Source organism: Mirounga leonina, unplaced genomic scaffold (genome assembly GCF_011800145.1).
Source record: "Mirounga leonina isolate KUSES-001 unplaced genomic scaffold, KU_Mleo_1.0 Mir_129, whole genome shotgun sequence".
Classification (NCBI taxonomy): domain Eukaryota; kingdom Metazoa; phylum Chordata; class Mammalia; order Carnivora; family Phocidae; genus Mirounga; species Mirounga leonina.
This window is the reverse complement of record NW_023270323.1, coordinates 41,877,909-41,895,606: the sequence shown is the minus strand read 5'-3', so window position 1 is coordinate 41,895,606 and position 17,698 is coordinate 41,877,909. Positions and strand designations below refer to the sequence as shown.

The 17,698-nt window shown below is 35.1% G+C and overlaps 1 protein-coding gene across 5 annotated transcripts in view; it reads right to left on the bottom strand.

The window, feature by feature from the left end:
- NFXL1 (nuclear transcription factor, X-box binding like 1) overlaps window positions 1-17,698 on the bottom strand; it is a 77,866-nt gene that overhangs the window by 20,920 nt on the left and 39,248 nt on the right. For all 5 annotated transcript variants that reach the window (XM_035005032.1, XM_035005031.1, XM_035005033.1 and 2 more), the window contains exons 16-18: window positions 12,727-12,748; window positions 11,953-12,093; window positions 4,896-5,062 (exon numbers count right to left, since the gene is read on the bottom strand). In XM_035005032.1, the coding sequence (XP_034860923.1) occupies window positions 4,896-5,062; window positions 11,953-12,093; window positions 12,727-12,748 (330 nt within the window). The remainder of the gene's footprint in view (window positions 1-4,895; window positions 5,063-11,952; window positions 12,094-12,726; window positions 12,749-17,698) is intronic.

Here is a 17,698-nt window from a genome sequence, read left to right as displayed (position 1 = left end):
AGAACTGCTATAAACATCAGGGTGCATGTATGTCTTCAAATGAGTATTTTTGTATTCTTTGGGTAAATACCTAGTAGTGCAATAGCAGGATCATAGGGTAGTTCTATTTTTAATGTTTTGAGAATACTCTATACTGTTTTCCACAGTGGCTGCACCAGCTTGCATTCCCACCAACAGTGCAAGAGGGTTCCCCTTTCTCTACATCCTCACCAACAACTGTTGTTTCTTGTGTAGTTGACTTCATTCTGACAGGGTGTGGTGATATCTCATTATAGTTATGGTATTATAGTTTGGTATGCCTCTCCCTGAGGAGAGTGATGTTGAGCATCTTTTCATGTGTCTGTTGGCCATCTGTAGGTCTTCTTTGGAAAAATATCTATTCATGTCTTTGGCCCATTTTGTAATTCAATTATCCATTTTTTGGATGTTGAGTTTTATAAGTTCTCTATATATTTTGGATAGTAACCCTTTTTCAGATATGTCATTTGCAAATATTTTCTCCCATTCCATAGGCTGCCTTTTAGTTTTATTGATTGTTTCCTTTGCTGTGCAGAGCTTTTTATTTTGATGAAGTCCCAATAGTTTGTTTGGTTTTGTTTCCTTTACCTCAGGAGACATCTAGTAAGAAGTTGCTACTGCCAATGTCAAAGAAGTTACGGCCTGTGTTCTCTTCAAAGATTTATTGGTTTCCTGTCTCACATTTAGATCTTCAATCCATTTTGAATTTATTTTTGTGTATGGTGTGAGAAAGTGGTCCCGTTTCATTCTTTTGCATGTTGCTATCCAGTTTTCCCAACACCATTTGTTGAAGAGATTGTCTTTTTTCCATTGGATATTCTTTCCTGCTTTGTAGAAGATTAACTTCCCATATATTTGTGGGTTCATTCCTGGGTTTTCTATCCTGTTCACCTGATATATGTGTCTATTTTTGTGCTAGTACCATACTGTTTTGAATTCCACAGCTTTGTAATATAACTTGAAGTCTGGAATTGTGATGCCTCCAGCTTTGCTTTTCTTTTTCAAGGCTGCTTTGGCTACTGGGGGTCTTCTGTAGTTCCATACAAATTTTAGGATTAAGTGTTCTAGCTCTGTGAAAAATGCTGGTGGTATTTTGATAGGGATTGCATTAAATGTGTAGACTGCTTTGTGTAATATAAGCATTTTAATAATATTTGTTCTTCTAATACATGAGCATGGGATGTCTGTTTCTTTGTGTCATCTTCAATTTCTTTCATCAGTGTTTTATAGTTTTCAGAGTACAGGTCTTTCACCTCTTTGATTAGGTTTATTGCTAGGTATCTTATGGTTTTTGGTGCAGTTGTAAATGGGAATGATTCCTTGATTTCTCTTTCTGTTGCATCATTATTGGTGTATAGAAATGCTAACAGATTTCTGTATATTTTTGTATCCTTGACTTTACTGAATTCATTTAGCAGTTCTAGCAGCCTTCTGAGTAGAGCCTTTTGGGCTTTCTCTATAGAGTATCATATGCCTTCTGCAAATAGTTAAAGTCTGACTTCTTCCTTGCCGGTCTGGATGCCTTTTATTTCTTTTTGTTGTCTAATTGCTGTGGCTAGGAGTTCCAGTACTATTTTGAATAAAAGTGAGAATGGCCATCCCTGTCTTGTTCCTGATCATAGAGGAAAAGTTCTCAGTTTCTCCCCAATGAGGATGATATCAGCTGTGGGCTTTTCATATATGGCCTTTATCACACTGAGGTATGTTCCCTCTAAGTCTACTTCGTTGAGGGATTTTATTATGAATCGATGTTGTACTTTGTCAAATGCTTTTTCTGCATCTATCGAAAGGATCATATGGTTTTAATCCTTTCTCCTATTAATGTGATGTATCACATTGATTGATTTGTGAATATTGAATCACGCTTGCTGCCCAGGATTTAATCCCACTTGGTCACAGTGAATGATTTTTTTTTTTTTAATGTTGGATTCAGTTTGCTAGTATTTTATTGAGAATTTCTGCATCTGTGTTCATCAGGAATATTGGCCTGTAGTTCTCTTTTTTAGTGATATCTGTATCTGGTTTTGACATCAGGGTAATGCTGGCCTCATAGAATGAATTTAAAAGTTTTCCTTCCTTTTTCTATTTTTTGGAATAGTTTGAGAAGAACAGTTATTAACTCTTCTCTAAATGTTTGGTAGAATTCTCCTGTGAAGCCATCTGGTCCTGTACTTTTGTTTGTTGGGAGTTTTTCAATTACTGATTCAATTTCTTTGCTGGTTACCAGTATGTTCAAGTTTTCTATTTCTTCCTGTTTCAGTTTTCATAGTTTATATGTTTCTAAGAATGTATTCATGTCTTCTAGTTTGTTCAATTTGTTGGCATACAGTTTTTCATGATACTCTAATTGTTTGTATTTCTATGATACTGGATGTTATTTCTTCTCATTTGTGATTTTATTTATTTGGGTCCTTTCTCTTTCCTTTTTGATAAGTCTGGCTAGAGGTTTATCAATTTTATTAATTTTTTTCAAAGAACCAGATCCTTGTTTCATTGATCTGTTCTATTGTTTTCTTTTCTATATATTTATTTCTGCTCTAATCTCTATTATTTCCTTCCTTCTGCTGGCTTTAGGCTTCATTTGTTGCTCTTTTTCCAATTCCTTTAGGTATAAGGTTAGGTTGTTTATTTGAGATTTTTCTTGCTTCCTGAGGTAGGCCTGTATTGCTATATTCTTCCCTCTTAGGACCGTTTTTGCTGCATCCCAAAGGTTTTGGACCATTGTGTTTTCATTTTCATTTGTTTCCATGTATTTTTTTCTTTATTTCTTCCTTGGTTTCCTGGTTGGTCCATTCATTGTTTAGTAGCATGTTCTTTAACCTCCATGTATTTGTGGTTTTTCCAGATTTTTTCTTGTGGTTGACTTCTAGTTTCATAGTGTTGTGGTAGAAAAGGTGCATGGTATGGCTTTAATCTTTTTGTATTTGTTGAGGCCTCTTTTGTAACCTAATATGTGATCTATCCTGAAGAATGTTCCATGTACACTTGAAAAGAATGTGTATTCTGCTGAAAAACACACACTTCAAATGTATTCAAGGAAAGGAAAAAGGAACTCCAGACAACTGTAGTAATGGAAGCCACCTCAATCCATATATATCCACACATCCCCCCTAAAAATCATTCAGCTCAATAAAATCACTCAAATCCCATAACTTCCAAATAACTAGAAGATACAAATTTCTACAAATTTCAAAATTACCTATAAGTAGAAAAATAAATACCAATTCATAGCAGAGCTATTTCTCAAGCTCCCTCAGCAAATCATTTCAGAGAACCAGGAGAGTTCTGGAAAAACTGAGCAGAAAAGAGAAGAGGGTAACTGAGCTAACATCACACCAAAAAGAGAAAGTCCACCCAGATGTGAAAAATCTTGGTAGATCAGAGCACTAACTATGGGAAGAAACTTTAAAAAGTGTACAAGAATCAAGGAGCCAATCTTGGAAAGGCAACACTCTGGACAAGAAGGTAGAAAAGTAAACTCACCCTTTGGAGACGGTATGATGAAGGGAAAAAGAAGTAAGAAAGGGAAATTCAGGCCCTGCAAGACCAAAGAAAATCTCTTTCTTCAGTATCCCTCATTAATAAAGCAAAATTGCCATCTTCACTTTCCCTATAAAACTTCTAAAGCTAAAGTAATATTTTATTCTTAAAATTTCAACAAAACAGGGGCGCCTGGGTGGCTCAGCCGTTAAGCGTCTGCCTTCGGCTCAGGTCATAATCCCAGAGTCCTGGGATCGAGCCCCACATCGGGCTCCCTGCTGGGCGGGAAGCCTGCTTCTCCCTCTCCCACTCCCCCTGCTTGTGTTCCTGCTCTCGCTCGCTCTCTCTCTGTGTCAAATAAATAAATAAAATCTTTAAAAAAAAAAAAAAATTTCAACAAAACAATTTTCATATTTAAAAAGAATGAAATTTGACTTTTCCAATTTAAGAAAACATGAGCTTAGAGTATAAGTGACAAAAACAAATTTAAGGGTGCCTGAGTGGCTCAGTTGATTAAGTGACTACCTTCAGCTGAGGTCATGATCCCAGAGTCCCAGAATCAAGTCCCGCATTGGGCTCCCCGCTCAGTGGGGAGCCTGCTTCTCCCTCTGACCCTCCCCACTCATGTGCTCTCTCTCTCGCTCACTCTCTGTCAAATAAATAAAATCTTTAAGAAAATTTAATATTAACAGGCATTTCTCAAAAAGTACTTATGTTCAAAAAATCAGAAACAAAGTCATATTCCCAAATTTAACTTCAATAAAATACACTTACAAAGAGCCCACTTTACAAACTTGGGTGAATGAAGCTGAACAAGTTAGTAAATTATGTTAGATTGTGATTAAGTAGAAAAAAATGGGAATTTTTTTCCCCTCCACATAATCCACAAGCAAAAACATGCATTTTATTAAGTGTACATATTTTTTAAGTAAAGGAAATATAAAGTCATAGCGTACTATGACAAATGCCATAACAGCTACATTGATAATAAAAGTCCGTAATTTAAAAATTATGCCTCAATAACTATGTGCACTTCAACTTTTCATCCAACAAAATTCTAGTTTGACACTGTTATTCGAGCAATCTGCTATAGGAATGTTTCTATATTTTTTAAAGCAGCGATACAACCTTTTTCCTTAAAAAATCTTATACAGAATCCCCAAGTGGAAAAAAAACCAGAATTGTCTTTGAATTGTATTGTCTTTTAATTGTATTTACAAGGTGAAATATTCTACGTTTCTTTCTTCAGGTCCCTACTGGAAAATCTAGTCTTCTAACATCTACGGGCAACACTGAATAATGTTCCTTGAAGTACTCTTTATAGGGTTCTGAATTATGAAAAGATACTAGTTAAAAATAATTATAGTAAAACAAGAATATTTCTTCAGTCCACTTACCTACATTCCACATATAGGCTTGTGATCCTGCAGTGACATTTTATTCTAAGCATCTGAACACAAGGAGGACATTCTCCAGGGTGACATGGCAAAACACATGGATGGGGACAACCCAGAGGCCGTGATTTAGAGCACCCTTCTTCACACTGAAGGCATTCTGGGCCAGCCTAGGTAGTAAGGAAATAAATCATCTAAGTACAGAAGTCTAACATTTCCATATATTAAAATTATAAAATTTATGTATCCCATTAAAAGAAAGTACTTTTGCAGCTCTTAGGAATACAGTTAATAAAATGGTGCACTCTTAAAAATGGTTTCACTCTTAAAAATATTCAAAATAAAAAAATACATATTCAAAATGAAGAACAGCAAGATTATCAATATGACCACTATTCACAAAGAATTTTATGTCTACAAACCTCATTAAATCAAACTGCTTCATCTTGAAATTGTACTTGATTGTGAGTATTCCTACTAAAAATGTAAATTAGTTCCTAAAGAATAGTCAGTAGCAGAACAAAATAAAACTGTTTTTTTATATTTTATTAATTTGAGAGAGAGAGAAAGAGGGAAAGAGAGAGAGCACAAGCAGGAGGAGCGACAGAGGCAGAGGGAGAAGCAGGCTCCCCACTGAGCAGGAAGCCTGATGCGGGGCTCGATCCCAGGACCCCGGGATCATGACCTGAGCCGAAGGCAGATGCTTAACTGACTGAGCCACCCAGGCACCCCAAAATAAAACACTGTTATTTCATTTCCACCCAACAAACATGATCACCATCAAACTAAAGATATCAACACTCTGTTAATACATAAATAAAAATTCCCAAAGCATGCAATGTTCTGGAGACACTGCTCTCACCTTGCCAAAGAGAAACATGCATAAAGGGGAAAAAGGAGAATGACCAGCAGTTTATGTTTTAACGTACTTCAATGGACCAAAATTACATTACTTTTACAAATTCATGTATTTCTTTTTTTTTTTTTTTTGAAGATTTTATTTATTTATTTGAGAGAGAGAAACCACATGAGAGGAGGGAAGGTCAGAGCGTGAAGCAGACTCCCTGCCAAGCAGGGAGCCCAATGCAGGACTCGATCCAGGGACTCCAGGATCATGACCTGAGCCGAAGGCAGTCACTTAACCAACTGAGCCACCCAGGCGCCCTACAAATACATGTATTTCAATGTAACTCAACAAGGCACATCTCTGCTCTAGGAATTTAATAATTTAACTACCATCTACCTACTAAAGAAGTTTAAAAATTATTATTACAGGCTATTACTTATTTTCACATGTCATACATGAGATAAAGTAAGAGAGCTACAGACAGGGATACTGTCTTAAAGTTTAAAAATTTTGTTATCATTCCTAAGTATAGCCATGATTACAAAAGAGTGATTATGTCAATAAAAATCTAAACTATTTTTGACATGTAGGACTATGTCAATAAAAATCTAAGCTATTTTGACATGTAGAAACACAAAAAGTGTTTCAATTATGAGACATTCTTCTAAAAATAATTTCTATTTTTTATTTTTAAAAGTACATTAATTTATTCTACATTCTTTCAGCATCATATGCCAGGAATTATTCACATGCTGGGAATATGCAAAATGGGAGAGATCCCTGACCTAAGAAACTTAAATTTAAGTGAGGGAGGTAAAGAACATAATAGAATGTCTTCATAAATACTCTGAAAAAAGAAAAAGCAGGTTAAGAGGGAGTAAAAGGAGCAGTAAGAAGGAAGCCTATCTGATAAAGTTCATGTTTGAACAGAATAAATAAGGGAGAGAGTCATAAAAATGTAGAGTCCCAGAGAAAAGAACACTAAGTGCAAAGCCTCTGACGTAGAACAAATTTGGAATATTCAAGAAATAGCAAGAACAGAAGTAGAAATGAGGGCGCCTGGGTGGCTCAGTTGGTTAAGCGACTGCCTTCGGCTCAGGTCATGATCCCAGGGTCCTGGGATCGAGTCCCACATCGGGCTCCCAGCTCAGCAGGAAGCCTGCTTCTCCCTCTCCCACTCCCCCTGCTTGTGTTCCTGCTCTCGCTGTCTCTGTCTCTGTCAAATAAATAAAATCTAAAAAAAAAAAAAGAAGTAGAAATGAGCACGTGAGTGATGAGTGAAGAGGGAGGAAAGGTAGTCAGAAGTTAGATCATTATAAAACCTTATAGGCCATCATAAGGCCATTTGGATTTTATCCTAAGAGTAACTGAAAGCTACTGATGGGTTTTGAACGGGAGATAACACACCTGACTTACATTTTTTTTTTTTACTTACATTTTTAAAAGATGAATCTAGCTGATGCAGTAAGAGAAAAGTGGGAGTAGAGAAGTTGGCTGGGAGAATAGCACAGACATCTCTAGGGAAGAAATGATGGTGGCTTGGATGAGGATGTTGGTGGTGGAGGTTATAAGAAATGGTCAGATTCAGGGATGTACTTTGAAGATAAACTTGACAAGGATGTTGTGAGACAAGGACAATGAAGAAAGAAATCAAGAAATGCTCCTCCCTTTAATCAGCAGAACTGGGTAAAACTGGTAATACAACTTTCTGAAATGGGAAAGACTAGGAGAAAGATAGGCCGAGAAATCTCAAAATACGCAAATATAACCAAAGATGACACACACAGTCTGTTTCACTTGTTTTTTCCTGGCTATGTGGTACACCTGCAATAATCTTTCACTTAAACAACATGAACAGAAGAACATACTGGGCTGGGAGTTAAGACAGGGATACTACTACTCTCTGATTACTACTGTCCTGTTACATGATCATGAACAAGTCACTTGACAACCTTCAGTTTCCCTATCTGCAAAAGAATTATATTGATGATATGAGGCTCCTTCCTTCCAATTAAAAAAAAAAAATTACTAAATCTCTACTTGCTAAACAATCTTCCTGGATCACTTCCAATACAGCAAGCCTGGCTGTCAAATATCTTACACAGTTCTCCTTTAAAAAAAAAGAAAACAAATTTTAACCCAGGGATCATAATTGGGATAATCCACAATAATTCCCTAATCAGTCATATCAGCTTTTAAAATGAGTTTTTTTTCTGATTCATAGGACAGCTGGAAATCCAGAGAAGATAGCAATCCTAATTTTAAGCAATGAGATGATGAGAAGGAAAGCAGAATAAACATTTGGGTTACTTTACAAATTGGAAAATAAATCTTGATAGGTAAAATTCTTTTTTTCCCATTTTATTAACATATATTTGACATTTTGTAAATTTAAGGTGTTCAACATTTACGTACTGTAATAAGATTGTCACTGTAGCAATAATTAGTACCTCTATCACATTATAAAATTATCCCTTGTTTTTAACGGCTGGAATAATTAAGTTCCAATCTCTTAGTGAGATTGATGATCATAACAAAATTCTTTTTTTTTAAATCAATGAAACATCACACATCACACACATTGCCCTTAGCAGTGATTCTCAAACATTTTTGTGCATGATCAATCACTTGGCAATCGTTAAAATACTTAGGTGAGACCTGAGATTTTGCATTTCCAACAAGATTCCAGGTGATGCCCATCACTCAGACAACACTGCATGGCAAGGGTCTATCACATACATAATTATATAAGAAATATATGTGCCTATGTGTGATTATGTACATATATTTTCTTTTTTTTTTTTTTTTTGGTACAGATTTTTCCCAAAGAGAAAAGACTATCTTCATTATTTCTTCTTTCAGTCACTCAAAAATATTTGTACTCAGGTTTGCTTGGGAAATACACACACTTCATTTGCCATCAGTCTCACACCTTTCCCCAGTTAACCACTGTTCCACTCACTCCAGCCAATGAATTAGACAATAGGGATATATTTGTTGTTAATGGTAGCAATCAAAGGCACTGCTTGTAAGAATAGCCTTAATTGGACTGAGATCTGCCAGTAAGGCCAGGGAAAGAGACCAGAACAGAGATAAGAAGCAAAAGAGTTTTGATTCCAGTCAATTCAATAAACACTTTTAAATACCTGCTATGTTATAGGCTCTGTGCTAGAATTCAAGGTAGAAACTGCATTAGAATTCCAGAGCCATCTGGGTCAAGAGAGACATACAAGGAGATCTTTTCTAATGGGTCTCACTTGAGATGTTACAGTAAGGAATTCATTTTAAAGAGTTTATGAATTATTTCATTTTTAATATATAAATTATAATGACTGCAAAGTAATCCCCCAAATAATGTAATTTTCACTCACTTGCACTGCCTCAGCCTTCCATGAATGGGAGATAAAGATGGACTTGTAGCTAAATTAAGAACTGCACATAACTTATAACCCATATTTTACCACAGCCATTACCCATGAAGCAATGCTGGGATAATCCAAGATAATTCCCCAATCAGTGTCATATCAGCTCTTGAAGTGAGTTGTTGTTTTTTTTTTTCAACTCACTTGATGTTCTGGAAATCCAGAGGAGGAAAGCCATACAGCAGCTATAGTCTCACTAAAGTGGTTTTGAATTATTATGTTCGTATGATCTTATAATTCCAATATCTTTTTCATTTTATCATGAGTACATTTTTATTAAGGATTAAAGCATGGATCAATGAAGAAATTATAAGCTATACATTCACATGTCTGCACATGAGCAAGAATGATACTATGGAGGCTTAGGTTATCATGCTTTACAATCACCAAATCAAAGACCAAAAAAATAATGCAAGTGAAATTTTCAATTACAATTCATATTAATAACTTAAACATTTGTAAATTTAATGTTAGTTAATAAAATGAATCTTAAAATTTTTGCTTATTCCTCATTAAACACACTTGCTAATAGTATTGATTCCCTGAAGAATGGAAGTCTACAAAAAAACATTAAATATTTTTAAAATATATAATTTTCTATATAACAAAAGTTTATTTTTTATTCACACACCATGTCAAATGTAGCCTGGCAGGGGACTCTGGCAAATCAGTTATTCTGGGACACTGGAGGATGGAGACTTAGTTTTTAACTGTATCACATGGGACATAACAACCTCCTCAATCACAGAAGTAGAGAAAAAGTAGAGTGGTTAAATGAACAGACATTTCTGCAAAGAAGACATGGCCAACAGGCACATGAAAAAGTGCTCAACATCACCTGGCATCAGGGAAATACAAATCAAAACCTCAATGAGATAACACCTCACACCAGTCAGATGGTTAAAATTAACAAGTCAGGAAACGACAGACATTGGCGAGGACGGGGAGAAAGGAGAACGCTCCTACACTGTCGGTGGGAATGCAAGCTGGTGCAGCCACTCTGGAAAACAGTATGGAGGTTCCTCAAGAAGTTGAAAATAGAGCTACCCTACGTCCCAGCAATTGCACTACTGGGTATTTACCCCAAAGATACAAATGTAGTGATCCAAAGGGGCACGCGCACCCCAATGTTCATAGCAGCAATGTCCACAACAGCCAAACTATGGAAGGAGCCTAGATGTCCATCAACAGATGAATGAATAAAGAAGATGTGGTGTATATATACAATGGAATATCACTCAGCCATCAAAAAAACGAAATCTTGCCATTTGCAACAACGTGGATAGAACTAGAGGGTATTATGCTAAGCGAAATAAGTCAATCAGAGAAAGATAAGTATCATATGATCTCAATGATATGAGGAATTTGAGAAACAAGCCAGAGATCATAGGGGAAGAGAGGGAAAAATGAAACAAAATGAAACCAGATAGGGAGACAAACCATAAAAGACTCTTAATCTCAGGAAACAAACTGGGAGTTGCTGGAGTGGAGGTGGGTGGGAGGGATGGGGTGGCTGGGTGATGGACACTGGGGAGGGTATGTACTATGGTGAGCACTGTGAACTGTGTAAGACTGATGAATCAAAGACCTGTATCCCTGAAACAAATAATACATTATATGTTAATAATAAATAAATAAATAAAACTGAAAATGTCAGTTCAAAAAAAAAAAGTAGAGTGGTTAATGATAAAGATTTCCCTGACTATTTTTGGAGATGAAAATCATTTCTGCCTTTATTTTCTTGGCCAGAAACTTTCATATGGCCTAGGAAATTCAGAACAGGACACTATTTGTATCTCTGTTTTAATAGGAGTCTTTTATATTTTATTGCTATTGAAAATACTTTTGTTGTTCTATGTTTTTATGTGCTGACGAATTTAAATGTTCAAAAATAAAATTTAATATCATTTAAAATTTGATTAGCTACATTTATTTTTCCTTGTAAAATGGCAATTTTAGAGATCTTTCAATGGTTGACTTCTCATATGCTTTAGAAAATGCTTTTAGTGAATTTCACACACACATGCCCTACATCTGTGATGCTATTTACTTTATTTCCAATGAACGAATGGGAATTTATTAAAATCGGAGGGGAAGACGAACCATGAGAGACTATGGACTCTGAGAAACAAACTGAGGGTTCTAGAGGGGAGGGAAGTGGGAGAATAGGTTAGCCTGGTGATGGGTATTAAAGAGGGCACGTACTGCATGGAGCACTGGGTGTTGTGCACAAACAACGAATCATGGAACACTTCATCTAAAACTAATGATGTAATGTATGGGGATTAACATAAGAATAAAAAATTTAAAAAAAAAAACTAATGATGTATTGTATGGTGACTAACATAACATAATAAAATAAAATTTAAAAAAAAATTGTGAACATTGCCTATCACAGATGTTAGGTTTAAAAAATTACTGAGAACAAATGTTCCAGACTAAAGCCAGAGATATAAATGAACAGAAGTGGAAGTGATATTATTAACTACTATCTAAATAGACACATAATTTCTGTACTTTAGCATAAAATCAAAGCCTATGTATTAACACAGTACAGTATGTTGAGAGAACATTAAAAGGCTTATTATCGTGAGTTAGCACAAAGATAAAGAGAAATACACACCAAGCTGTTAAAGCTGGTTGTATTAAGAGAGGCAAGGAAGGAGAAGGGATGAGGGCAAGACGGAATAAAAAAGTTCTAACAAAATGTAAAAATATTTACGGCATAATTATTCAAAAAAATGTTCCAAGCATACTAGAAGCACATATACATTCAACCTAAGGATATTACCTTGTTTTTGCCAACGCAGGTATCAATTTCAGTTACTTTGTGGCATTCTTTCATACACGTGTGATTCTGACAACCTAAGGTTCGTCCACATACTCTCTTACAAGAGTAAGGTCCTATAGCATAGCATGGTAGTGGACTCACCTTAAAAAAAAAAAAAGAAAAAGAAAATCAGCAACACACACAAAACCTTCTGGACCCATGTTTCTGAAATGACTCTATTATCATTTGAGAACAAGTTTCATAAAGGTCTAACACATTTTCATTAATAATAGTTATATTCAAAATCAAAGTAACCTATCAAAAAATCCAAAAAATGAATGCCAATAAGCAAAACATTCTATTCCCAAAAGGGAAATTCAATACAACGATGCTATAGTGACCACATATACATTGGCTAATTCCCAAAAGCACAGTATATTTTAAACATCAGCAGAGGGGCGCCTGGTTTGCTCAATTGGTTGAGCATCCGACTCCTGATTTTGGCTCAGGTCATGATCTCAGGCTCTCGGGATCAAGCCCCATGTCAGGTTCCCTGATCAGTGGGGAGTCTGCTTCTCTCCCTCTCCCTCTGCCTCTGCCCCTTCCCACTGGCACACATGAGCTCTCTCTCTCCCACTCTAAAATAAAGTACATCTTTAAAAAAAAATTTGCAGATAACTCTTGTACTTTTTAAAGCACTAAAAAAATAATAATTATACCTTGTCATTTCTAACAATCCTCAATAGAAGAGGCATAAATTATAAGCTTTACTTAAAATTTGTGCCTATAACTCACCTCATGCTTCCCAAGACATTCTCTGCAAGAAAAAATAAAATGAAAACGTTACAAATTCTTCAAAAAGGTTATCTAAAGCAAAGGTGCTAAGTCTACTAGTTTTATTAAGAATAAAAAATAAACAGAAGTGAAGATAGAAAACTTGCAGGATACAAAGTTAACACACAAAAGCCAATTGCTCTTCTATATACCAGCAATGAACAATTGGAATTTGAAATTTAAAACATACCACCATTTATACTAGCACAAAAAATGAAATAAATACAAATCTAACAAAATATAGACATGATCTATATGAGCAAAATAACAAAACACTGATGAAAGAAATCAAAGACAATCTAAATAAATGATGAGCTATCCCATGTTCACTGATAGGAAGGTGCAAATATTGTTAAAATGTTGCTTTTTTCCCAACTTGATCTAGATTCAACATAATTCTAATCAAAATCCCAGCAAGTTATTAATAGTGGACACCAGCAAACTGATTCTAAGGTCTGTATGGAAAAACAAAAAACCCAGGATAGCCAATACAATACTGAAGAACAACACAGTACTGACACTATCCAACTTAAAGACATATATAAAGCTACAGTGATTAAGACAGTAGGGTACTGTTAACAGAATGGAAAAGAACAGAAAGCCCAGAAACAGACTTACATAAATATAGTCGAATGATCTCTAACAAAGAAAAAGGCAACCGAATAGAGAAGGGATAGTCTTTTCAACAAATGGTTGGTGCTGGAATTAAGACATCGACACAGAAAAAAAATCCCAACAGGCCTTACACCTTTCACAACAGGTAACTCAAAATGGATCACAGACCTAAATGTGGAGTGTGAAACTATAAACATAGGAGAAAATCCAGGTGACTTGGATTTAATGATGATTTTTTAGATTCAACACCAAAAGCATGATCTCCAAAAGAAAAACCAAAACATCTGCCTTGTGAAAAACACTTAAATGAAAGTGCTAAATGAAAACACATAAACGAAAAGCCACAGACTGGCAGAAAGTATTTGGAAAACATGTATCTGGTAAAGGACTTGTATCCAAAATGTAAACAAAATTCTTAAAACTCAGTAAGAAAGCAAACAATCCAATTAAAAAATGGTCAAGATTTGAAGAGAGGACACCTCACCTTCCAAAGAAGACATACAGGCAGCAAATAAACATATGAAAAGATGCTGAACATCATGTGTCCTTAGAAAACTGCCAATTACAATGAGATGCCACTGCACACCTATTAGAATGACTAAAACCCAAAACGTGGACAGGAGCATATGCTGACAAGAACACAGGGCCACAGGCACTCACAGTGCTGATGAGAATGTAACATGGTACATTCCTCCCACCTTGTTGGATGGTTTGGCAGTGTCTTACAAAGAGAAACTAGGCTTACGATATGATCCAGCAAAATCTATACATCAATGCTTATAGCAGCTTTTTTCATAACTGTCAAAATTTGGAAGCAGCCAAAATGTCCTTCAATAGGTGAATGGATAAACAAACTGTGGTACATTCATACAATGGAATATTATTCAGCAATAAAAAGAAATGAGCGACCAAGACACTAAAAGACACAGAGGAAACTTAAATGCATATTGCTACATGAAATATGCTGAAAAGCCTACAAACTGTATGATTCCAACTAGGTGACATTCTGGAAAAGGCAAAACCACAGAGACATTAAAAAGAGCAACGATTACCAGTGGCTTGAGGGAGAGAAGGTAAGAGATGAACAAGTATAGCACTGGACACATTTAGGGCAGTGAAACTATTCTGTATGTTATTGTAATGGTGAATAGTGGATACATGAGATCATGCATTTATCAACATTCATAGAACCGTCCAACACAAAAAGTAAACCCTAATGTAAACCATGGACTTTAGTTTATAATATTGTTATTATTCAGTATCAGTTCCTCGATTGTAAAAAACTGTACCTCACTAATATAAAATGTTAATAACAAGGGAAAGTATGTGTGGCAGGATCATATGGGAACTCTGTACTGTCTGTGTAATTTTTCTGTAAACCCGAAAATCACCTAAAAAAGATAAAGTCTATTTAAAAGAATTTAAAAATAAACATTCCACTTCCCTTTCCAGGGACTGGTTTAGAAATTGTCTTATGATCCTATTCTGGCCAATGAAATGTGGAAGGAGTTTTGCTATGGGGCTTCTGGAAAAGGCTTCTCACTCTTTAAAAAAAGATGAGGATGGTAGAAGGCATAAACAGTTTCTGTTTTTCTTTTTGGAAACTTCCTATCTGGATGGGAGGTTGATCAGAAAACCAAACAGCCTGACGGCAAAGATGACACATTGAGGATAAAATAGACAGAATCTGGGCCTTTGATGATGTATCATTGCATTAACCAGCTTAACCAACCATGAAGCTGCTCTACCTCCAATCTAACCATGCAAGGCATAAACATTATTATGTCACTTTTTATTTAGGTTCTTTATAACTTGAAGCCAAAGGCACTGCAAATGATTTAACACGTATATTCAGAATTCTTTTACCACATAGCCAAATTATGATTAAAAGTCATGTTAAGGGACAAGAAGACATGAATATTCTACTCTAAGAAAGAAATCATAATACCTGGATAGTTCGTGTGACAAGTAATAATTTTAACATATACTTTATAATAATTTTATTACACATCCACTGAAAAATCATTGTTATCAGAATTAGAAGGATCTTTATGTGTAGGTTTGTCTCCTTTTTAAAATTGAGATAAAACTCACATACCATAAAATTTATACTTTTAAATGTACAATTCAGTGGTTTTTAGTATATTCACAAGGTTATGGAACCCTCACCAGTATCGAGCATATTTTCATAATCAACAGAGAAACCCTGTAACTATTAGAAGTCACTCTGTAGCCCCTGGCAACCACTAATCTACTTTCTATCTCTATGGATTTGCCTATTTTGAACATTTCATACAAATGGAATCAAACATTATGTGGCCGTTCATGTCTGGCTTCTTTCACTTAGAATACTGTTTTCAAGGTTCATCCATGTTATAGCAGGTGTCAGTAATTCATGCATTTTTATAGCTGAATGATATTCCATTGCATGGATATACCACGTTTTGTTTATCCATTCATCAATCAATAGATATTTGTTTCCACTTTCTGGCTATTCATGATAATGCTCCTATTATTGTAACATGCGTGTCCAAGTTTTTTTGTGAACACATATTTTCAATTCTCTCAGGTGTATACCTAAGAGTAAAATTGGTTAAGTCCAAGTTTAGTTTCCTGAGAAACTACCAAACTGCTTTCCCAAGTAGTTGCACCATTTTACATTCCCATCAGCAATGTACGATGGTTCCAACTACTCCCTATCTTCACCAACACTTATATCTTCTTTATTTTAGCCTTCCTAGTGAGTGTAAAATGACACCTTAACATGGTTTTGACTTGCATTTCCCTAACAATTACTTGAGCATCTTTTCACATGTTTACTGGCCACTTGTAAGATCTCCAGAGGAACGTCTATTCAAGGATTTCGCCCATTTTTAAATTGGATTATTTGTCTTTTTGTTTCTCAGTTTAAGAATTCTTTATATATTCTAGATAATATTCTTACAGAATATATGATTTGCAAACTTTTTCTCCCATTCTGTGGGTTCTTTTCAATTCTTTTATTGTGTCCTTGAAGCACAATTAAGAAATTGTGCTTAATAATGTCCTGACTTTATTTTTTCTTTTGTTGCTTATGCTTTAGGTGTCCTATGTAACAAATCACTGCCTAACACAAGGACACAAAGGGTTACACCTATGTTTTCTTCTAAGAGTTTAATAGCTCTTACTTTCAGATCTTTGATCCATTTTGAGTTAATATTTATATATGTTGTGATGTAGAGGTCCAATTTCATTTTTTTTCCCTGTGAATATCTATTCTCTCAGCACCATGTGTTGACATGAAACATTCTTCCTCCCACTGAACTGTTTTGACACTCTTATCAAAAATCAATTGACCATAAACATATGGGTTTCCTTCTGGCCTCTCAATTCTATTCCATTGATCAATGTGTGTCCCTACACCAATACCACAGATTCTTAACTGCTATAGTTTTATAAGTTTAAAATCAGGAAGTGTGAGTCCCCTAACTTTGTTTTCACTTTTAAGAAGATTTTGGCTATTCTGGGTCCTTCACATTTCCATATGAATTTTGGGGACAATTTCTGCATAAAAGCCTGCTGTGATTTTGACAGAGAATATGTTAAATTTGTATATCATTTTGGGTAATAGTGCCCTTAACATTAAGTCTTCCCATCCACAAACATGGGATGTCTTTCCATTTATTAAATCACTGTTATCAAAAACTAATTAGAAATAAATTCCTACATTTATGGCCAGACTCTCAATTCTATTCCCTTGATCCATATGTCTATCGGTATGCCAGTACCACAGCCTTTGGTCTTCTTTAATTTCTTTCAAAAATGTTTTATAGTTTTCAGTGTACAAAATATTAGATTTTTTAAATTAAATTTGTTGAATAAACAAGTTGCTTTTTTAATGCTACTGGAAGTAGAACTGTTTTCTTAATTTCATTTTCAGATGGTTCATTGCTAGGGTATAGAATTAACTTTTGTATACTAATGTTTCTTATAGCCTTACCAAAGCCATTGACTTCCGTATACTACATGATCTTGTATATGAAAAATCCTATCATCTCTAACAGTCTGTGTAAGGATTTTTCATATACAAGGTCATATCATTTAAAAATACAAATAGTTTTACTTCTTTATTCCCAATGTGAATACATTCTTTCTTTTTCTAGTCTAATTGCTCTGGCTAGCACCTCTAATACAATGTAAACCTAAATAGAAGGGGCAAGGGCAGACATCCTACTCTTTTTTTTTTTTTTTAGTATAATTAAATAAATAACTTTATTTATGATACTTCAGATTTTATAAATGCCAACCATACAGCAACGAAAGTCCCATAAATTCTAGC